The 23,016-nt window shown below is 57.4% G+C and overlaps 1 protein-coding gene across 1 annotated transcript; it reads left to right on the forward strand.

Moving 5' to 3' along the window:
• Window positions 1–875: 875 nt before the first annotated feature.
• On the forward strand, window positions 876–20,866 carry SLC45A1 (solute carrier family 45 member 1). The gene is made up of 9 exons (XM_030327686.2): window positions 876–947; window positions 5,555–5,975; window positions 6,567–6,659; window positions 7,139–7,363; window positions 10,544–11,283; window positions 13,785–13,938; window positions 16,277–16,453; window positions 17,550–17,755; window positions 20,444–20,866. Exons 2-9 carry the CDS (start codon window positions 5,579–5,581, stop codon window positions 20,708–20,710), a joined length of 2,259 nt encoding a protein of 752 aa, XP_030183546.2. The 5' UTR covers window positions 876–947; window positions 5,555–5,578; the 3' UTR covers window positions 20,711–20,866.
• The last annotated feature ends 2,150 nt before the right edge of the window (window positions 20,867–23,016 follow it).

Genomic DNA, 23,016 nt, shown 5'->3' on the forward strand with positions numbered 1-23,016 from the left:
AATACAGAGAGCAAACTGAGGGTTGATGGGGGGGCGGGGTTTGGGGGGGCGGGGAAAATGGGTGAAGAGCACTGAGGAGGGTCCTTGCTGGGATGAGCACTGGGTGTTGTATGTCAGCAGTGGATCGGGAGAGTCTACTCCGAAGCCAAGAGCACACTGTATACCCTGCATGTCAGCTAACTTGACGGCCAGTTATATTTAAAACTTAAAACAAAAGCAAACCGCAACAGGGCCCCCTCCCCAGCCCCACAGTCCCCGCTCCTTCTCTGGGGAGCAACCATCTTCTGGCACATCACGGACGTGTGATATTTGTCTTGACTGACGTGGCTCCCCCTGTCTACGATGTTGCGCCACAGGGGCAGGAACTTTGGTCTCTTTTGGCCATTGCTGTGACCCCAGTCCCTAGAACAGCGACGCGGAGAAGGCCCTGGTACACGTTAAGGGCCTAGGGGAATGCAGTACAGAAGTTGTGGGCGGGACCGACTTACCCGTTCTGTGCAGTGGGCACAGTGCCCGGAGCACCCGGTGGTTCAAGGATCAGCCAACATGAGTGTGTGTTTTATAAAATCATAATGAGTAACAGTAATAACAATAAAAAGGAGACCTCGTGGGCCTAGGAAGATATTGCAGCACAGCGCGTTAACATCTCCGTCTTCCACCAACCCGTTCCTAAACTGAAATCGTACTCTCCCGCGGAGGGCCCGGGGCTTTCCCGGCGGCGGCGGGAGGGGTGCGGGCCGAGGCGGGGCGGTGCCGCTTTAAGGATGCGCTGCGGGTACCGGGGCCGCGGGCGGCGCGGGATGCAGGGTGACGTCACGGCCCCGCCCCGCGGGGTGATGCTGCAGCCGCAGCGGCGGGCCGGGGGCTGCCGGGCGGGGACCCGAGCTGCGCGCGGGCCAGGCGGGAGCCCGGCCTCGGAAGGGGATGCCTCCTGTCTCGAGCCGCAGGTACCCCCATCTCCTCCCGCGCCCCCCCCCAGCACAGCTGCCGGGCTTTGCGCCGGAGCGACGCGGCGTAGGCCACCCCCTCCCCCCCGCCCCCGACCCCCGGGTAGTCACAGTGCCACGACTGGGGCTGGAGGTTGGCACGGAGACCTTTGTTCTTCCTTGATGCCTAACTGATTGACCTGTAAAGGGAGCCCCGGCCTCGCCCCCGCCCTGGGTGCGGAACCCTCGGCCCAGAGGAGGGCGGCCGCTGGGTGACAGGATTGATTCCACCCTGGCACACACTGGGACCTGCCCCAGGCTTGCGCGGTGCCTATTGGTGCCGGAGGCCTGATCCCGGGTCACCTGGGCAGGTGTCATCAGCTTCCGGTTTGCCTTCGGCCTGAGGCTGAACCCTCCTGCTGGCAGGGGGTTGTGGTAGGACCTCTGTCAGCATCCCAGGATTGAGTTTATGATGAGTTTACGGCCCAGGGTTTCTGCTTTCTTGCCACGGTTGAAACAGGAGGCTTACAGCAATTCAGTTCATTCCAACCTCATCAATAAACTTCTCGGGTTATTTCTGGGGTTACCATAATGTTTATGTTTTTCAGCCTTCGTAGGGAAGGAGAATCAGGTGCTAATGAAACCCAAGTTCGGTGTGCACCTGACCAGGGGTTTCTGGATCAGTTGGTTGTCAGGGAGGGGCCGAATTCCAGAGAGCAAAAGTGAGGAATGGCCGCAATTCAGTAACCAGCTCGTTAAATACACCCCCTCGGTCCCCGCAGCCCTTTGCTGGCCTGGGGATGGTTCCTTCAAGTATTAACTTTGAGAACTGGCGGAAGGGAGAGCGGGGAAGGGATGTGGCCCCGTGTGATCCCAGGCGGGAAACCTGTGTCATATAAAGAAGAGGAGAAAGAAATGAGGAAATCATTTGGCTCACAGTAGGGTCACTTTCAGCATTCAAATGGCATGGGCATTGTTTATGTTTATGAATCATTTGCCATTTAATCTTCCCATTCCACAGTTTGAGGGATTCATTACTTGAAACATCCTTTGTATTCTAGAAGCACAGTGGGCCCAGTATATAACTTTTGTGGGTCCAGGGAGATGATATAGATATAGATATAGACATATAGATATAAGTATAGACATATAGATTTTTTTGGACTGAATGCTCACATAATGTGATCAAGATGGCAAGATTGGTAAATATTGGTATTCATGTATCAAAATTCTATTTCATTATTTTAAATTTCACTTTCCTTTCTTATAACATTCAAAAATTAATTTCAGACATTCTTCTTAGAATGAACTTTCATGGACAGCGTTTAGTAAATGTATTTTTGGAATGAAAATAGTAACGTTGGCCCCAAAATTTGAAAATCAGGGAAGACTTCTTCAAGTCCAGGTTTCATTTCTGGTTTAGATGCCGGGGGGTGGGCGGTAAGGCAGGGGTGTTAGGGTCTCCCTTTCACTAGGACAGGCTGCAGGCTGTGTTTTAAAGCTGGGGGTGGCGGGCAGGTGATGGTGAAGTGGTCACATCACAGGTAGAGACATGGGTTATCCACAGAGTTCATTCTAAGAAAGGTTGAACAGTCTCCGCTTTTCAAAAATATGCTTCTACTATATGCGGTTTGAATCTGAAATTCTTCCAGGGTGGCCCATGGTTCTTCATTCCAAAATGAAAGGCAAGGTTTCTAATGCCCGTGCACTTAAGTTCACTCTATGGGGGTAACATGCTTATAGGAAAGAGCGATGGCGGAGAGGCAGAGAGGGAGTTAGTCACTGCCGTGGATGTGGGGCTATGACCGGGCGGGTGGGGTCAGGTCAAGCTCCCCACACACTTGTGCCAAAGGTCTTCCTTCTGACTTTCAAGGAGATGGTCCGATTAAGTGGTGTTCCAATGGGCTCTTGGTTTCTGTGGTTTTAACGAGAGAGTGACGCTCCGGAGAATGCTAACAGCCACCTGGGCTTTTAAAGGCAAGACTGGCCAAAGGACAGATTTTTCTGGAATATTTACTATGTCCAAGGGCCTGAGCTAGAATAGGAAGAGCACAATCAAGAAGTTTAGCTTTAAAAACAAAAAAAGCTTGACTTAATTGTCACAAACGGATCGTGTTTTTCATGAAGTACTACCTGCCTACATAGTTCTTAGGTATATCTGCCTTTGTTTTGGACATAGCGTGGGATCTTTCTGAGGCCATAAGATAAGCCACAGAGGCAAGAGTAGACTGGGTCTCTGGGTACATCCGTCCCCGTCATCCCGGTGTGAAATGCATCTCTTAGCAGGGCCACAAGGCCCTGCATCGTCAGCTGATCCCTTCCCAGTGGCCTCATCTCCCACCATGCTGACACGGTGCCCAACTGTTGCACACACTTCTCCTTTACACAGGTGGTTCCCACTGCTTAGAACTCCTTCCCTCCACCTCCCACCCAACTCAGGGGCAGGAACTTTGTCTTTCTTTTGTCTCTCTGATCTCAGTGTCTTGGTACTTAGTACCCAGCCAAATGGGAAGATGGGTAGGTTGGTGAATGAATGGATGGGTAGAAGGGTGAATGAGTAGATGAGTGGGGGATGGGTAGGGGTGGGTAGATGAATGCATGGATGGATGCTTGGAAGGATGGATGGATGCATGGATGGATGGATGCATGGACGGATGGATGCATGCATGGATGGGTGGATGGATCAGAGTGGATGTTTGGAAGGGTGGATGCATGCATGCGTGCATGTTGGAAAGGTGGGTGCGTGGATTAGAAGATCATGGGGTGGATGTGTGGTGTGCATGTGGATGGTTGGGTGGGTAAGTAGGTGGGTGGATGGGTTGGTGGGTTAACACGGTGCTCTAGATCCTGCCAGGGTGTCTCTAAAGAAAATCACTTCCGCTGTTCGTGTCTTCTGAACAGAAGGAAGATAATCCCTGAGCAGGTGGGGTAGGGGGTGGAGTCTAGGATACAAATCTGGAGTGATGAGGCATTTTGAAGAGCTTCATAAGGAAGTTATGGATTAGTGACGGTGTGATGGAAGGCGGTGAGTTAACGTCAGAAATAAGGGCCTCATTTTTAAAGCTTAAGAGTAATTTTGAAAGGGGTGCCTGGGTGGCTCAGTCAAGTGTCCGACTCTTGATTTTGGCTCAGGTCATGATCTCATTGTTGGTGAGATCGAATCCCGTGTCAGGCTCTGTGATGACAGCCCAGAGTCTGTTTTGGATCCTCTGTCCCTCTCTCTGTGCCCCTCCCTTGCTCATTCTCTCTCTCTCTCTCTCTCTCTCTCTCAAATGAATAAAAACATTTTTTAAAAAGTAATTTTGAAAAAAAAAGCTTATAATATTTATCTTGGTAAATAACAAGTGTCCTTGGCAGGAAGTTGGTCAATGTTGGGGGGTGTTGTCTTGAGTTTGGGACCTGCTTCTCAGGAAGGACTTCAAAGGAAATGTAGGCAGTTGCTTTTCTGCGAGGCAGATGGGGTGAGCTGTCCCAGAGGCCAGGCGTAATCCTAGAAGGTGCCCCTCTTGTGTTTTTATCTGCCTCTTTCCCTCCAACTTTGGTAGCCTTCCTCTCCCCAGGCTTAGTAAAATTGACGTTGGCCAAAATGCACAGGTCAACATACTGGAATCCATTCTTTCAACATCTAGATTAATCCCAAAGCAGTGAAGGGCAGTTGCATGACCAGGAACAGGTCTCTGTGTGGCAGATTGCTACTAACCCCAGGGAGCGGGAAGAAGGCTGCGCCCTTGCTAACTTCCTACCTGGGGCTTGGGCGTTGTGAAGATTGCTCCAAAAAATGATTTGAGGGTGGGTGGGGGCGGCGGGGGGTGGGGATCCATTTCTCACCCCCCTGCTTCTTTTTGTTCCTCACTTTTTTTTTTTTTTTTTGTAACTTGTATTCCTATTCAGGGCGTTTGGTTTATTTCTTTAAAGAGAGCATTTTCAAACACGCTAAAAGTCTCCATTCTCCTGACTTGACTACAAATTCACTCACCCATTGGTGCTGTAAGGAAAGGCCTTGAATTAAATTCATGCATCTGCTTTTAGGCAAGGGCCCCAGCCTTCTGGGAAGAGTAGACGTAAGCGTTAGGCAAGGTGACCGCTGCGACTTTCCATCGCACGAAGGAAGGACTGTCCCCTGACCGTGCACTCAGGGTGTGTGTCGGTGGGTCCTGCCCCAAGCCTGTCCCTGCCGCGGGGCTCCCCTGGGACCTGCAGGGAAAGGCAAAAATAGTTCCCAGAATGGGCTGCAGGTCCTAAAATAGCCTGGCTGCTTCCACTCCTCCTCGTGGAGCCAAGGGGGCGGGGTCGGTCCCCTTGAACTTCAGCGCAGGGACCTGAGGGCTGGGGTCCTCCCTCTGGGCAGGGGGACAGCGTCAGCTTTGGTCTCCTGAGTAGGAGCTGCACTGAGTCAAAACTGAGGCCCGGTGACATCACCCACAAGCAGTAGGCTCTACTTTGGGGGGCACAGCGTTTGACTCTAAGGGTTCTGCACCGTGAACTCATCCGTTCTCAAATGAGAAGGACAAGCAGGTGCCAGCTTGGGGGGGGGGGGGGGGGGTGGGAGGGATCCACCTGGAAAAATCAACTCTCGTGGTGGAGGCCCTGGTGAGTCACCGTCGCCCCCAAACGGGCTTTCCCCGCAGGCACTCGCACCGGCCCCCCCTACGATGATCCCCCCGGCGAGCGGCACCCCTCCGGGAGAGGCTCTGCTCCCCACTTTGGCTCCTCAGGACTTCTGGAGGTCTCAGATCTCCGGCTACACGGGGTCCGTGACCCGGCACATCAGCCACCGAGCCAACAACTTCAAACGACACCCCAAGAGGAGGAAGTACATTCGTCCCTCCCCGCCCCCGCCCCCCAACACCCCATGTCCCATCGAGCTGGTGGACTTTGGGGACCTGCACCCTCAGCGGTCCTTCCGGGAGCTGCTTTTCAATGGCTGTATTCTCTTCGGCATCGAGTTCAGCTATGCCATGGAGACAGCATATGTGACCCCCGTGCTCCTACAGATGGGCTTGCCCGACCAGCTCTACAGTCTGGTGTGGTTCATCAGCCCCATCCTCGGTGAGCCCCAGCTCAGCCCCGATGGCGGATGGCCTCCGGAAACCTCTGGAAGCTTCCGGAAGCCCGAGTCGAAGCAGCTAGAGGGGCCCCAGGGGCCAAGGGAGGAACGAGAGTTAAGTTCCACTCATTAGTCTGGGGCTGTGGGAAAACACAGGTATGGTCGTCGTCACACCCCATATTTTAAGGGACTCTGTCGAAACCAGACTCCAGAACAGGAATTTCGCAGACCCCGAGGATTCCCACCATCTTACACGGAGCTGTCATTGGAGGATCCAAGCGATAAAGCTTCCTGTGGTTTGGGGCTGGGAGGTCCTGGAATTCCTTGGATTCCCAAGGAAGGTCATGGCTGCTTAGGGCCTTAGGGGGGCCTGACTAGAAAATGTAGCGGGGGGGGGGAAGCTGAGCTTTCCCAAGACTCTGTCTTTTGTTTTCCGAGCTTAGGGCTGTGTACTCCGAGTTTTATCGTCTGTTCTTTTGCTGCCCCGGGACGCAGGGGTGCAGGTGTTTGAGGGGTGTGATGAGTCTCCCTCACTGTCCAGCCCAGGGTGCCGTGGGGACCCCCGCAATGACCACTGGCCTGCTCTGTTTCAGGATTCCTACTGCAGCCACTGTTGGGTGCTTGGAGTGACCGATGTACCTCAAGGTTTGGAAGGAGACGCCCTTTCATTCTTGTCCTGGCTATAGGTCTGTCGTTTTGGAATTGAAATAAAGTGGAAAAAAAAAAAAAAAAGAAAGAAAAAAGAAAGGAAAGGAAAAAAGGCCCCAACTGCTTCCTCTTAGCAAAACCTAGACCATCCATTGGTGACCGAAGCAGGGATATACAGATCATTTCTCGGGTGTGGGGGCAGGGCGCACCCCTAGCCTGGCCCGAGGTCACTGTGAGAATACATCACTTTGGTTTTTTAAGAGTGAGTTAATAACGTGTATGTCGTTCCTGCTCTGCTTGACAAAATAAAAAACCCCGACCCAAGCCGAAAAAAAAAGTATATATATATATATATATATATATATATATATATATATGGTGAGTCTGCGGGTGACTTTTCCGATGGGCTCTGCTTGAAGTTTGATTACAGAGGAATTCTCCGGGGCCCTAAAGATGCTCGACTCGAGCCCCGGGCTGCTCCGCGTTTCCTCCAGTCACGTCGGTTCTCTGTCCGCAGGGGCGCTGCTGGGCCTCTCGCTCCTGCTCAACGGCAGGGACCTGGGCGCGGCGCTGGCCGACTCGGCTGACAACCACAAGTGGGGCCTCCTGCTCACGGTGTGCGGGGTCGTGCTGGTGGACTTCAGTGCGGACTCGGCAGACAACCCCAGCCACGCCTACATGATGGACGTGTGCGGCCCCGCCGACCAGGACCGCGGCCTCAACATCCACGCCCTCCTGGCGGGTAGGTGTCCACAGCGCGGAGGCACGGGGGGCTGAACTCACACGTACAGATGACCACTGAGGTGACTATGTCTCAGAGGCGCCTGGGGGCCCAGTGGGTTACGGGGCCGACTCTTGGTTTCGGCTCCGGTCACGATCTCACGGTTCGTGGGTTCGAATCCACGTCGGGTTCTATGCTGACAGCACGGAGCCCGCTTGGGATTCTCTCCCTCCTTCTCTCTCTGGCCCTCCCCCACTCCCTCTCTCTCTCTCTCTCAAAAATAAAATAAAATATACTTAAAAAGAAGAAAATATATATCTCAAATGATATATTTTAGTAATAATATATAATGCTGGTACATGCGCATATGTATATGAACTATAGATATAGCTATAAATGTGTGTACGTAACTATCTGTGTATATAGCCTTATGTATAGTTTATTCTCATCGTTCGAGTAGTTACATTCTACAGAGTCGCCATGAAGCCTGAATTAGCCAGTACTGAGTCACTGCCCCAAGGAAAAGTACAGGGTTAGCTCCCTGTGAACCTCTGGTCACATTTTCATCAACCAATCAATACCTAAACTTGTTTTATGTGTTTCTATTTAAAGACACCCTTGGAATGTATATCACAGATTCAGTGCCATTGAGCCCATGGCCAACAGCCCTGTAACACGTCCCTGAACAAGGCTCATCTCACACACTTCTTCATAAGACCCATCACAGCTTTCTCGAACTTACCAACAAGAGACAGCAGTACATCAACGCTACACGTGGGGGCCATTTTAAATGGTGACGTCTCTCTCTCTCTCTCTCTCTCACACACACACACACACAAAACAGAGCAAAAAACCCTGCAAAATGATGGCACCATCTAGACAACAAAAAGGTCGGTTGTTCACACCTGAGGGTTGAAATAAGAAGGCGGAGTTTCGCCTTGTTCAGCCTCAGCTGGGACCTTGGTGGGTCCAGCCACTCAAAGTTGTTGCTTTGAGGGTTATCACCAATGGGCTCAGTGACGGGGCAGGTGAAAACTTCCAGAGAATTCACCGCAGAGCAGTAAGAGAATTCAGGGTGCTCTTTGGTTATCAAACTATCCCGTACAAATCAGTACTCCCAGCTTTCTCAATATAAAACCTGTATCCTGTTACAACATCAAACGGACTAAGACAATCCCACTTAAAATAGAGGTGGAAGGTGTTTGTCAACGTCAAGGGAAAGACGTGACAAGACGGGGTCGTGTGGGACCCGGACGGAGGGGTGGGAGGCCTGAATCGGTGTCCTCCTGTTTGTTGTGCGACCTGGGGGCAGACGGCTCAGGCTGTCCGGGCCTCTGTCGCTTCTTCTAGAAAATGCCACTGCCGGACTCTGTTCATACACCCGTGTGGCTGTGGGTCCAGGGAACTTCTGGAGGGGTCTCGGCAGGACCAGTGCGGGGTTTGGGCTTATCTCACTTCCGGTAATGTCCATCCATGTCGTAGCGGGTGTCAGAATTTCCTTCCCGCTTCAGGCTGAATAACATCCCGTTGTGCGTACAGATCGTACGTATCTCGCTTATCCGCTCACCCGTTGATGGACACAGGGGTAGCTTCCACGTTTCAGCTGCTGTGAATACTGCTGCCACGAACACGGGTGTGCAGATAACTCTCCGAGACCCTGCTTTCGATTCTTTGGTGTATGAACCCGGAAGTAGAATTACTGGATCTTACGGTATTTCTCTTTTAAATTTCTTGAGGAACCTCCACACTGTGCCCCGTGGCAGCTGTATCATTTTGCCTCCTACCAGCAAAGCACAAAGGCTCCGATGTCACCACATCTCCCGGCCAGCCCTTGTCATGTTCTGTTTTTTTTCTTTTCTTTTCTTTTCTTTTCTTTTTTTCTGATACGACTCATCCTGATGGGTGCAAAGCAGAATCTCGTTGTGTTTTGATCTGCATTCCCCTAAACGCTCGTGAAGTTGAGCGTCCTTCCATGTGCTTATTGGCCATCTGTATGTCTTCTTTGGAGAAACAGACATTAAATAGACATGCGAGTCCTTTGTCCAGTTTTTTAATAGTTCCTTCTCTGTGTTTCTTTTTTTCTTTTTATTTCCTTTAATGTTTATTTATTTTTGAGAGAGAGAGACAGACAGAACGCGACTGGGGGAGGCAGAATCAGAAGCAGGCTCCAGGCTCTGAGCTGTCAGCGCAGAGCCCGCTTCGGATCCCCTGTCCCTGTCTCTGTCTGCCCCTCCCCTGCTCTCTCTGAAAAATTAATAATTTTTTTTATTTTAAAAAAAATTGTTTTTTAACGTTTATTTATGTTTGAGACAGAGAGAGACAGAGCATGAACGGGGGAGGGGCAGAGAGAGAGGGAGACACAGAATCGGAAGCAGGCTCCAGGCTCCGAGCCACCAGCCCAGAGCCCGACGCGGGGCTCGAACTCACGGACCGCGAGATCGTGACCTGGCTGAAGTCGGACGCTCAACCGACTGAGCCACCCAGGCGCCCCAATAATTTTTTTTTTTAAAAAAGAGTTACTATTTAACAGTGGCTGCTTGCCCCCAAAGCGGAGGGCAGCCAGAGAGCCCACACGCTGCGGGGAAGCAGGTTCCTCTTCAGCAGCAGAAGTAAACAGACTCGCCTCCCAACCAGTAGACGGGCTCCAGATAACACACGAGACCCACAGTGTAGCGGCGAAGGGGCCTGGGGTGGGGGGGCGCTGGGACGTGGGGGGCAGCTGGGGGGTAGGGGGAGCAGCACTTTCTGGAGGTGAGTATATGTCGTGCCGGGGGCCGGCTGCAACGCGGCATTGCCTGCATTTTAACGTTGTGCTGCACAAATCAGTTTGCCCTTTACCTGTTCCCGGAGGCCTTGGGATACAGCAAGCGGGAGCAGAGGAAAGGACCGGATTCCCGCAGCCCTGTTGTGTCCCGGTGGCCCGCTGACCCGGAGAGCTAGTCACCAGGGTGGCCGTCCTCGGTCACCATTAGGGGTGACTCTTAATGGTGGCCGTGTATGAGGATGCTGGCATCGGGCGAGCAAGACACAGGGTGGCCACGTGGTCCCCCCTCCCCCGCCACACACACACACACACACACACACTTGAGTAAGCAACCTGAGTAAGAACCACGGTCCTTACTCTCCCAGAATGATGGTCTGGAACCGCGACCGTTGAGGGCCTTCCCTGCCCCGGGGACCTAACCCCGCTTCTCTCCGCAGGCCTCGGAGGAGGATTCGGGTACGTGGTCGGGGGCATCCACTGGGACAAAACCAGCTTCGGGAGAGCCCTGGGCGGGCAGCTGAGGGTCATTTACATCTTCACCGCGGTCACCCTGAGCATCACCACCGTCCTCACACTGGTCAGCATCCCCGAGAGACCCCTGCGGCCCCCCGGCGAGAAGAAGGCCACCATGAAGAGCCCCAGCCTCCCCCTGCCGCCCTCCCCGCCCATGCTGTGCGAGGAGGGGGCCGGCGAGCCCCTCCCCTGCCACCCGGCCACCAGCCTGTACGCCAGCTTCTCCAGCCCCATCTCCCCGCTCAGCCCCCTGACGCCCAAGTACGGCAGCTTCACCAGCAGGGACGGCTCCTTGACCGGCATCAACGAGTTCGCCTCGTCCTTCGCCACCTCCAACATCGACAGCGTGCTCATCGACTGCTTCACGGGCGGCCACGACAACTACCTGGCCATCCCCAGCAGCGCCCCGCCACAGGCCATTAGCCTCAGCTTCCCCCGGGCCCCCGACGGCTTCTACCGCCAGGACCGCGGCCTCGGGGACAGGCGGGAGGTGGCGCTGGCCGCCGGCCCCGACGGGGACGTGCTGAGGGTGGGCTCCCTGGACGCCCCCAAACCGCGATCGGCCGGGATCCTGAAGAGACCCCAGACCCTGGCCATCCCGGATGCGGCCGGAGGAGGCAGCCCCGAAACCAGCCGGAGGAGGAACGTGACCTTCAGTCAGCAGGTAAAAGTCAGGGTGAGGGGGACCACGGGTCAGCGTGTGTTGTCACTGTGTGTTGTCCACCGCCCCCCAGCCCCCAGTTAGATGGAGAGGGGTTGTCGCTCTGGAAAGACATCCGGAGCCCTCCCTGCTGGGGGGGATCAGAAGGTCTGCGGATCTAAATAGACAAGCCCCACGCGTCGGTGAAGAGACCGCCCTCCCCCCCACGAGGGAGTTCAGGGTGTCTGTCACGGGCCCATCGATGGCTTAATACATGGGCCACCATTAAAGGGACACTCCTTTGAGATGCGGCCACGTTTGCCCGAAGGCCACCCAGGCCAGGACGAGGCTGCAGCGAGCCTGTTGCAAGCATCTGCATTTGCAGCCCCTCCTGCTCCCCCCCCCCCACACCCACCCCCCCACCTTGGCGGCGCGAACCTGCTGCCCGCGTCTCCCGCAAAGGTGGACACCGAACGGAAAACCTGGCACGCGTTTCCGGGCCCTCCCCGCGTCCCTCTCCCGGCGTCCGGCCTCCGCCGGCCGCCCCAGAAGCTCTCAGGACTCTGCATTCTAAAAGGCAGCGCACGGCAGGGTCTGTGCAGGCCGAGAACCTTCCGGAAGGCTGTTTGCGTTGTACTTAGTACACGTCGGATCGGCTGCAGGGCCACCGGCTGACAAGGCGGGATTTTAACCGCCGTCGGACTCCGTTGTCTTGAGGAGGCTGCTTGAAATCACAGGAAGGTATTTCGTCAGTTGCAGGACCCATAATAGTTCCGCGGCCCGCCTGTGCCAAGGGTGAGCGAGAATGTCAGTAAGAACTCGGAGTTGCCCGGGCAGGAGCCCCGTACAACCGTGTTCAGCCCGCATAGGCGCGCGGGAGGCGGGCCGTCCTGAAGGCCGGGTGGCTCGGAAGCGTGGCCTGCTGACGTGTCTGCCCGACGGCAGGGCTGCGTGTCCCCGTGAAGTGCACCCACACGGGGCTGTCCCCCGGCCAGGCGGCCCCTCTGTGCGCCCGGGAGGACCGATGGGCTCCCTGACTCAGGGGGAGGCGGACCGGAGACACGTGTCGAGGCGGCCGTTCCTTTTCTCTTCGTTGTTCCGTCCTCGAGTGCGCCTGTGGGTCTGGTCTGCTTTTCTCCGGGGCGCTAGGGCTTAGTCTTCGTGGGTCTCCATCGTCTCGTAAGGGCGACCGTCCTCTCGCCCCGAGGCAGGGTGCCGGGCAGGTGCGTGGCCTCCTTGAGGGGAGGTCTCGAGGCTCCCCCGTGGGCAGCACCGAGCACATCTCCAGGGTCCAGATCTGGGAAAGGTTTGAAGAACCCGAAGTCACTAGAGGGTCAGGACATCCCCTTATTGTCAGAAGAGAGAGATTTCTCTAATCGCTCAGGTCAAGGGCGTTCTCTTCGTTCATTGATGACATCGGAGCAATCGGTCAGACCTTTTGTCGATCCCCGACCAGCCTATGCTGTTCCAAAACCAAAAAATTCAAACTGCCTTCTAGATACAGCTCTTTAGTTATGGTTGAAAATCTCACTTGAGTCCCTTCTATTTCCATGCTCGGTGTAGTACAATTTGTGAGTCAGCTCTTCGAGGAGAGGAAGAATCCTGAGCTAAATATAAACACACCCAGCCTCAAGCGGGCACGAGTGTGATGTGAGTGGTCTTCCTCCGGCAGAAACGGGTGACAAGCTCAGTGGGCATGGCTGCCCGGGGAGCCGGTGCCATGGGCTGTTGGCCTCCTTGGCGTCCCCACTTGGAATGTCCGGGAGCTGACCGCAGCACGAGGTCCCGCCCGGAGGCGGGGGGGGGGGGGGGGTGGTGCGTCTCTTCCCGCCCCTCGCTGCTCACACAACCGTTAGGTCACCCGGCTGGTGTCTACACCAGCGGCCCAGGTAGGGCGACCGTGGCGTTGACACCTTCTCGTCCCAGGAGGACTTCGCAAACCGGATCAGCGAGCGCATTTGACGTTTGCCGGGGGGAGCGGTGCTCCTGGGCCCCAGAGAGAAATCTAGACCACCCCCACCCCGCCCCCCGAGGGCCGAGGTAAGCGTGTCCGCTCCCTGCACCTGCTCACTTGGCCTCCGTGTGGATAGAGAGTTTTAAACAGATTCCCCGGTCACCGGGCACGAAGTCTTCTAGCCCCCGCTGTTGCGGAAGAGAAGGGACTTCTGTACCATCTGGATTTGAACTGACCCATATTTCTTGTATTTCAAGTGTGTTTCACGTCCGACGGGGTGTTCCCTCGCGCTCCGTGGCACGGATCTCCCGCCCTGGGGCCTAGGCGGGGGCACGCCCGACACGGGGCTCTGTTCCCAGCTGTGCCACGTCCCAGAAGAGATGACCTGCTGTGGGCCCTGTCGTTCAGGGCGGCGCTCGGAGCTCGGCTGGCCCCGCCCGGGAAGGCGGACCTTCGCGGCCCCCGCGCGTGTGTCTCTCGTTCACTTTCTCGTCGCGGCGACATCCGCGCCTCGGCGTGGCGGCCGCGACTTGCTGCTCCGTTGAGGAGGTTTGTGTGGCTTCCTCCACAGGTGGCAAATATTTTACTGAACGGCGTCAAGTACGAGAGCGAGCTGGCGGGCTCCAGCGAGCCGTCGGGGCAGCCTCTGTCCATGAGGCACCTGTGCGTCACCATCTGCAACATGCCCAAGGCGCTTCGCAATCTCTGCGTCAACCACTTCCTGGGTGAGCTCTTGGCAAACCTCCCGGTGCCTCCGTGTCCCCGCCTCGCTCTGCTGCGGGGACGCGGCCCTGTGACCCGGGCCGCTCCCTCCCCCGCCGGCCTCCCAGAGAGCCACGTCCCGGGCTGGGGGTCATCTCCCATGAGTTCAGGACTCCTGAGACGCCACCAAGGGCAGGACGTGGCGTGGGGCTGCCCGAGGGGGCTTTTCTCCAGGAAGGGCCAGGTAGGCCCGAATCGAGGCACACCCCTTCCCCCGAGCGGGACGCAGGGTCTCCACGGAGCCCGGATTCTCGTTACCAAAAGCTCCTGGGACAATTCACAGTGAAGTGGTACCACTGGAGGGACTTGTGTCTTAAGCCCGTTTGAGCCTCACTGCTGTCCTGCTCTCAGAGCCGGGATGGACATGTGTGCCGACACTCACACGTGCCTGCCTGTGCCCGGCACCGGCCTTGAACCCACCGGCCTTGGCATTCCGATCGCCACGGAAAAAGCCCTGGCTCTCACCTCATTCCATGTGGTACCTCCTTGCTGTAGGGCCGTTGAACCTCTGAGGCTGATTAAGCATTTGAGATGCTCTAGGCTCTCAAACATCGTGGGCCATAAATCAGGATGACTTTCTAGAAGGCAATTTGGCATCAGGCAAGAATCTTTTTTTTTAATGTTTATTTTTGAGAGAGAGAGAGACAGACAGACAGACAGAACCCGAGTGGGGGAGGGGCAGAGAGAGAGGGAGACACAGAATCGGAAGCAGGCTCCAGGCTCCGAGCTGTCAGCACAGAGCCCGACGCGGGGCTCGAACCCACGAACCGTGAGATCATGACCTGAGCCGAAGTCGGACGCTTCACCGACTGAGCCACCCAGGCGCCCCGGCAACAGCCAAGAATGTTGAGAATGCCCATAACCTTTATCCCAGTGGCCCTGCTTGGTATTCTTTGCAAGAACATCATCAGCAATTTTATCAAGAATGTATGTTCCAGGGGCACCTGGGTGACTCGGTTGGTTAAGCGTCTGACTCTTGATCTCAGCCCAGGTCTTGATCTCAGGGTTGTGGGTTGGAGCCCTGCGTTGGGCTCCGTGCTGGGCGTGAAGTCTCCTTGAGAAAAAAATAATCTATGTTCCGGGTATTAATTACAGCATGATTTATAATGGCCAGAAGCTGGGAAGCAGGGGCAGGGAGTGCGGGAAGTATAAACGAACAATAGGAGAGGAGAGGGGTTAAATGTATTAATGGCGTGTCCGCCTTGTGCAGTATTTTGCTGCCATTAAAATGGGGCTATTGAAGAATTTTAATAGCATAGGAAGTTGTGCATGATAATTATTGGGGTTCAAGAGGTCCAATAAATGCCACCCCCCTTGTGCTACTGAAGGTGAAACTGAAGGAGCCCTCAGTCTCCTCGGCGATAGTGGGCCCGTATCGACATTTGCGCTTCCTGACGCGTTTCTCTCAGTGAAATGCCCCCCCTCGCGTGCCTGTGGCTGCGGTTCCACAGGCATTTTCTTGTCTCCCTTGCAGAGAGGCGAGTGGGGAACAGGATGAGGCATTTATTTTATTTTTTTTTTTAATTTTTTTTTTCAACGTTTATTATTTTTGGGACAGAGAGAGACAGAGCATGAACGGGGGAGGGGCAGAGAGAGAGGGAGACACAGAATCGGAAACAGGCTCCAGGCTCCGAGCCATCAGCCCAGAGCCTGACGCGGGGCTCGAACCCACGGACCGCGAGATCGTGACCTGGCTGAAGTCGGACGCTTAACCGACTGCGCCACCCAGGCGCCCCCAGGATGAGGCATTTAGAGGGAGTGAGCGACTCGCTTTCCTTGTGGCAATAATGTTTAGAGAAAGAACAGACTAGCATCTTTCAAGCAACAGAACTGTGTTTTTTTTAATAATTAAAATTTTTTTAATGTTTATTTTTGAGAGAGAGACAGAGAGACAGAGTGTGAGCAGGGAAGGGGCAGAGAGAGAGGGAGACACAGAATCCCGAGCAGGTTCTAGGCTCCCAGCTGTCAGCACAGAGCCCGACGCGGGGCTCGATCCCATGAACCGCGAGATCATGACCTGAGCCGAAGCCAGACGCTCAACCGACTGAGCCACCCGGGCTCCCCAGAGCTTGTGTTTTTATAAGGATGCGTATTTGCTTTCAAAAAGGCTAGAAGGGAACTTATAAAATCTTAACAGAGGTCAAGTGACCTCTGGGTGGCAAGGCTATAGGTAATTTCTTCTTTAAGTTTCCAAGCGACGAAGGCCCTGTGTTCCTTTGACGATCAGTAAAACCCCGTTGGGGAAAGACGGGGCCACGCCAGCGTCCGGGCCGGTGGTCACGAGCCCCTCCCTCCTCCCAGGGTGGCTGTCGTTTGAGGGAATGCTGCTCTTCTACACGGACTTCATGGGCGAGGTGGTGTTTCAGGGAGACCCCAAAGCCCCGCACACGTCGGAACAATATCAGAAATACAACAGCGGCGTCACCATGGGCTGCTGGGGGATGTGCATTTACGCCTTCAGCGCCGCCTTCTACTCAGGTACCCGCCACCCGGGGGGGGGGGGAGGCGGGGTGGGGGGCCCCCCATGGGAGTTATGGCTTTAGCGGGGTCGTACGCCGAGTGGAGGGAGGGTGGTGCCTTTGCAGCCGCAGGCGTGGCTTCCGGGTGTGGGGGACACAGTCGTGGAACAGCCGTCGGGGTCAGCCGGGCGGCGGGGCAGGGCCCGGGTGTCCACCGAGACCCGAGGAAGCCAGCGGGCAGACAGGCCAGGCCCGCAAGCGAGGGCAGAGTGGGGGCCAGGCCCCAACATCGACGTCGCCCCCAGACGGGCGTGCTGTCTGCCGCCCCCACCCTTCCCACGTGGAGTCTCGGGGCGACGGGTCCAGAGGGAGGGGAGAGGCAGGAGAGAACGGAGGGCAGGTGGGGAGAGCCGAGGCCAGAGGCCGAGATGACCCCGAGGCTCGCGTTGGTGGACACAGGGGACGTAGGAAGCCAGGTTGGGTCCCTGCAGGGTGCCGGGTACCGTCCCAGCGGGGGGCCTGGGCAAATTCCATCTCAGCGTCGGCCCACGTGGGCCCACGTGTTCCGTCAAGGCCCAGATGGTGGGCGAGGTCAGCCTCGAGGGCCACGTGGCCCCTGGGGAGCCCCTGGGCTCCGCCCCTGTGGCTCGGAGCCGCCTCAGACGAGATGTTTCTGTCTCACCAGTGTTCACGGCGGAGATCCGGTAAAACTTCCTTTGCGCTCACGGGAATTGGAATTTCATGTGATTTTTACGTGTCACAAAATATCTGTCTCCTTTTGATTGTTTTTAAAACCATTTGCAAATACAAAAACCATTCTTAGCTCTAGGCGGTGCCAGGCGGGCCGCCGGCCGGGCTCGTCCCCAGAATGGTTTTACTTCCCCGTCCCCCACCCTGGGCCCCCGTGGGGCTTCGGCCCAAGACCTCTGTCCCTGCAGCAGCGCTGGGGGGCTCGAGACCACCCTGTTGATACCCTCGGCCCCCCACGCGGGCTTTCTGGCCTGGGGCAAGCTGCCTGCCAGCCGGAGGGCCAGCCGGGGGCAGGTGGCCCAGGGAAGCGGAGTCCCCGGGACCACCGGCCGGTGCCCCTGCTCACCCTCCTTTCTGGCCCGCAGCTATTCTTGAGAAGCTAGAAGAATACCTCAGCATCCGCACACTGTACTTCATTGCCTACCTGGCCTTTGGCCTGGGGACCGGGCTCGCCACCCTGTCCAGGAACCTGTACGTGGTCCTGTCGCTCTGCATAACCTACGGGATTTTATTTTCCACTCTGTGCACCCTGCCCTACTCGCTTCTGTGCGATTACTACCAGAACAAAAAGGTAAGTGCTTCCATTTTTCTGCTTCGGGTCCTGAAAAGGCCAGCCTGGGCCTGGCCTCCACACCCTCCCCACCCCCCAGCTTCTTGGAGAAACCCCCTGAACACCCCGAGAAATGAGCCTGAGAGCAGCTACACCATGAAAGCGAGGGGCCTGTTCACACATTGAGAATGTCAAGTGGGGCGCCTGGGTGGCGCAGTTGGTTAAGCGTCCGACTTCAGCCAGGTCACGATCTCACAGTCCGTGAGTTCGAGCCCCGCATCAGGCTCTGGGCTGATGGCTCAGAGCCTGGAGCCTGTTTCCGATTCTGTGTCTCCCTCTCTCTCTGCCCCTCCCCCGTTCATGCTCTGTCTCTCTCTGTCCCAAAAATAAATAAACGTTGAAAAAAATTAAAAAAAAAAAAAAAAAAGAGAATGTCAAGTGGCCGGCAGCAGAGGGCACAGACCTGAGCGCGTAGCCGCCCCGTTCGTGGCAGTACTTGGGCGGCGGGGAGAGAGGAAGGGGAGGCCCGCCCCTTTGCGTCCTCCAGTGTCAGGCTTCGGGGTCACCCGTTCGCCCGGGGCCTCAGGTGAGGCAAGCAGGGGCTCGCCTTGGACACACAAAACTCAGTGATCAAGGTCAATGATAGGAGAATGCGGTATTTCGAAAGACGGGAATTGGTGCCGAAACCCCGCACTGAACGCGGTAGCAGGACTTTAAGCAGAGACCGGGTAAGTCGCGGCACCGTGCCGAGCCACGGTGGAGTCTGAGGCAGAAGGATAAAAAAGGAAGCCGAGCCCTGCCTTTGTATAAAATGTTGATGTTGTGTTCAGCATGGATTTTCCTTTAACAGCCTTACTGAGCTAGAACACACCGCACAATACAGTCCGCCCCTTTCAGGCATACCATGTACCCACAGAGCTGTGCAACTGTCACCACAATCGATTCAGAACATTTTCGTCGCCCCCGAGAGAAACCCTACACCCATTAGCCATCCCCCTTCTTTCCACCGCACACCCCCCCCCCACCCCCACGACCACGAGTCGACTTTGTGCCCCCTGTGCACTCGCCTGTCCGGGACGTTTCATGTAAACGAAATCACGCACACGGGGCCTCTGTGTCTGGCTTCTGTCACTCAGCATCAGGTTCTCAAGGTGCGTGGCCTGTCAGTGTGTCCGTCACTCCTTCTTATGGCCGACAATGCTCCCATCCAAGATTTTTTTTGCGGTAATTTCGAGATTTTAAAATGCTGCATTAAAAGATCACCTTGATACCTGGGTTTCTTCGCACCCCCTTTTCATTCAGGGCCTCTGCCGCCTCCCCCAGGCCCGGCCCAGGAGGCATCCTGAGTTGTTGTGAGGAGTTTGGAGTCTCTGATGAACTCAGTGGGGGCCGGCTCTGAGCACAGTATTTTTTGTGAGAAGTCCAATCGGCCCAGAGACCCAGGCACTACAAGGGGCCAGACCCGGGGCCTCTGGGTGGTAGCCGCGGTGGCCCCTCCCAGCCCCTTCTCCGCCAGCAGCTGGACTCCCAGCTAGGCGGACAGGCAGTGGCCCGTCTGCACTCTCCCCCAGGGCAGGGCTGAGGCTGTGACGGCTGGAGAGTGAGCCCCGTGCACGACCCGAACATCCAGCCGGCACCTGCAGAGCCGCCACAGCCGGCGCCAACGGCACCCAAGGGACCAAGAGGGGAGGGAGACCCCCTGACTGGGAAGGCAGATGGGCCGGCGCCAGGCTGCCCCACCCGGTGGCAAGGGACGCCCAGAGCCTCGGGCCACCCTCGCGCTGCTCAAAGCCTTGGGACTCTGGCTCTAGGGTCTCCTAGATGCTCACAGTCCTGTCAGTCTCTGCTCCGTTGCAGGTTCGGGGCTAACCCGTGACCTCCCCACCACGGTGGCCTTGCCAACCGTGTGTAGCCACGGGGAGCCACAGTTTCCCCAGGACACACGAGGGGCCCCTCCACAGCCCCTCGAGGACACAGCCTTGCCCGGGAAGGGGGCTTAGCAATATCCCAGAGGCAACCACGGCCGCGTCTGGAGGCGGGCCCGGCACGCTGGCCCCGCCCCCCCTTCCCCCCCCCCCCCCCGGCGGTGCGCGCACGGTGGTCTGTGGGGGTGGCGTCATCTGCCCTCAGTGGGTGAGGGTGGCCTGTGCTGGGGGAGCAGCGGGGGGACCCACCCTGTCCCCTCCCACCGTCACCCTTGCGGACCCGCTCAAGGAGCGCGTTTTCCCCCCCGCACCGGGGCGGGGGAGGGGGGCACGGGTGGGAGGCAGGGAGACGTGCCCACCGTGGAGGCCACGGGGCCTCCGAGCGCCGGGCCAAAGGACCAGGCACGGCGACCGTGAGAGGGTGTTTCCGAGCGTGGCGTAGGCATCGTGGCGGCCAGAGGCTGGGGAGGGGGCCGGGCCGGGACGTGGAGTGCCCGTCTCTCCGGGGAGAGGCCGGGGAAGGCCAGATCCCCAAGCCAGAGGGAGCCTCTGTGCCGCCCGGGCCCGTGGGAACACGGCCCTTCCACTCCTGTTAGTCACGGATTCTTTTCGTTGCCGTCATCTCTCTGAACACAAATATTATTAAACTCTTGGCTGAACTCCCTGCGCACGTCGGCGCTGGAAAATGTGAGCCCGCTGGGTCCCCTGGGCCTGCAGGAAACGTGGGGCTGAGGTCCCCTTGCTGTCCAGGTGGCCCGCTGACGTGTTTCTCCTTCTGGATCAGTTTGCAGGGTCCGGTGCGGACGGCACCAGGCGGGGCATGGGCGTGGACATCTCCCTGCTGAGCTGCCAGTACTTCCTGGCCCAGATCCTGGTGTCCCTGGTGCTGGGGCCGCTGACCTCGGCCGTGGGCAGCACCAACGGGGTCATGTATTTCTCTAGCCTGGTGTCCTTCCTGGGCTGCTTGTACTCCTCCCTGTTTGTCATTTACGAAATCCCTCCCAGCGACGCCACCGAGGAGGAGCACCGGCCCCTCCTGCTGAACGTCTGACACCCCCGAGCCCCCGGCTTTGGCCTCAAGCCTGCGCCCGGGGGTCTGGAGCAGTCCGGCCAGCGAGGAACCGAAAGGCCTTGGTGGACGGACGCGGGACAGGTTTCCTGCGGAATGTAAATATGTGACAAAACAATAAATGGCAGCAGGAACGCCTACAGTTTCTAGTTGTGGCTCTCCCAGGGGTGGAGAGGTCGCCCGGGGCGGGGGGGGGGGGGGGACGGGCTACTCTCCATGGGGACTCTGGGGGAGGGAGCTGTGAGAGTCGCTCACGGACAGTAAAGGCGTAACTGGTTCTCAGCTGGCCGCGGTTTGGCAGGCCCCCCGCCCCCCGCAAACATTGTCTCGAGGTCTTTTTGTTGTCACCGCCCAGGTGGGTGCCACTGTCCAGGGATGCCCCAAACACCCTACGGGGCACAGGACAGCCCCCACAACGAAGAATTTTCCAGCCCCCCATGCCAGTAGTGCTGAGGCGCAAAGAGCCTGATCTAACTACGTTGCGTCCCAGAGTGGAGTCGGAGTGGACAGACGCTTTCGGGTCAGAAGGCCTCATGTTCATTCACTCGTTCATTCATTCCCCCACCCGCCCGCCCATCCGTCCATCCGTCCACCCTACAGATGCCCATCGAGTGCCCTGGGTGTTCAGGCAGTGGTAGGTGCTGGGGGCCAGCGGTGAGCGAGTCTCCGCCCTCACGGAGCTGATGTGGGAAGAGAAGCAGACCGTACACTGAGGTCTGTGCCCCAGGATCGCGGTGAGTGCTGTGGAGAAGGCAAGCAGGGTAGGAGGGCGGGGTGACGGGGTCGGGGAGCGGGCCGAGCTAGGGAGAGGGGGCCGTTCCCTCTGGCGATGCCGCGGGGGCAGCGCCCCGGAGGAGAGGGGAAGGTACCCGACGTCCGAGGTGGGAGCTTGCTTGATGCGTTCGAGGGACCGTAGGCTCCAAAGCGCTCGGGCCGTAAAATGCCGGGTGAGGCGGGAGGCCCGGGAAGGTGCAGCGGCAGACGCCCCCGACTCGACGCGTTCACCTGCACCCACCGTCTTGCAGCCGATGGACCTGGACGCATCTGTCTTCTCGTGAGTGTCGAGGTCCTTCGCCACGTGGCTTCCGTCACTCCACCACGCGACGCCCCGAGCTGCGGCCGGGGCCCCTTCCCTTCGCAGCCGGGTGGGCTCTTCTCCCCAGGCCGTGAGCGCTAGCTGTGTGCGCCGGGACGGGGGAGGGGGGGGCCGTGGCCAGTCCCTGCTGTACCGGCCCGCTGCCCCAGAACTGGGCCTGGCCCCCCCCCCCGCACCCTCACTGCACGCTCCCTGTGTTTGGGGGACACAGGAGACACGGACCACAAGTCCCCCCAAAGCAACGGGGTCCTGGGGCCGTCGCCGGCAGCCAAGGAGGGTCTGGGGTTTACCGGCAGCTAACGTGTCCCATCGTCTTTCCGACGAGGCAGGGACAGTAGGCGTGAAACCCCCAGCCTTCTGCGGGCCACCTTCCCCACCTCCCCATGAGGGCCATGGGCTCCCCCAGGCCTCCCTCAGTGCCCTGTTTGTTGCCCCCTGGAGTTGAGGAGGCTCCTCTGGGTCCCAGAAGCCCAGGCCCTTCCTCTCCGTGGCCCCAGTTCTGGCCCAGGATCTCTGCCGGCTTCCTTGTCTCCAGTCTACCCTCCCCGCCCAACCTCCACCCTGTAGCTGGGGGAGCCAGAAACATGCCCGAGTGTATCCCTTGCCTCTGGCTTCCCAGAGCCTCAGCAACCAGCTCTAAACTCCTCAGGCCCCACCTGGGCCCTGACCGTCTTCCCAAGCCCATCGCCTCCGTCCGGCTCCAGCCTCCCGTGCTGCGGCCCCAGAACCCTCTCCACCACAGGGGTCCTCTGTGCCTGTGCCCACGCTCTCCCCGCAGGTGAAGTCTTTCTACCTCTTCGCTGCCCATCAATTTCTGAGTCGACTTAGCTCCGTCTAAAACGCCACCTCCTCTGTGCAGCCCACCCTGGTTGGAATCAGCGAGTCCTCTCTCTGTGCCTTCATGACATGCCATTTTAGCCTTGGTAGTTACAAGCTAAGTGAGGTAGGTCTCATCCTCCCTGTTCAGTGTGTAGGTGAAGCAGACAGAATTTGGGTAACTTTTCTTTTCTTCTTTTCTTTGCATTTATTTTTTGAGAGACAGAGCACAAACAGGGGAGGGGCAGAGAGAGAGGGAGAGAGAATCCGAAGCAGGCTCCAGGCTGAGCCGTCAGCACAGAGCCCGACGCGGGGCTCGAACTCACAAACCGTGAGATCGTGACCTGAGCCGAAGCCGGACGCTCAACCGACTGAG

The sequence above is a fragment of the Lynx canadensis genome, chromosome C1, assembly GCF_007474595.2.
Source record: "Lynx canadensis isolate LIC74 chromosome C1, mLynCan4.pri.v2, whole genome shotgun sequence".
NCBI lineage: Eukaryota > Metazoa > Chordata > Mammalia > Carnivora > Felidae > Lynx > Lynx canadensis.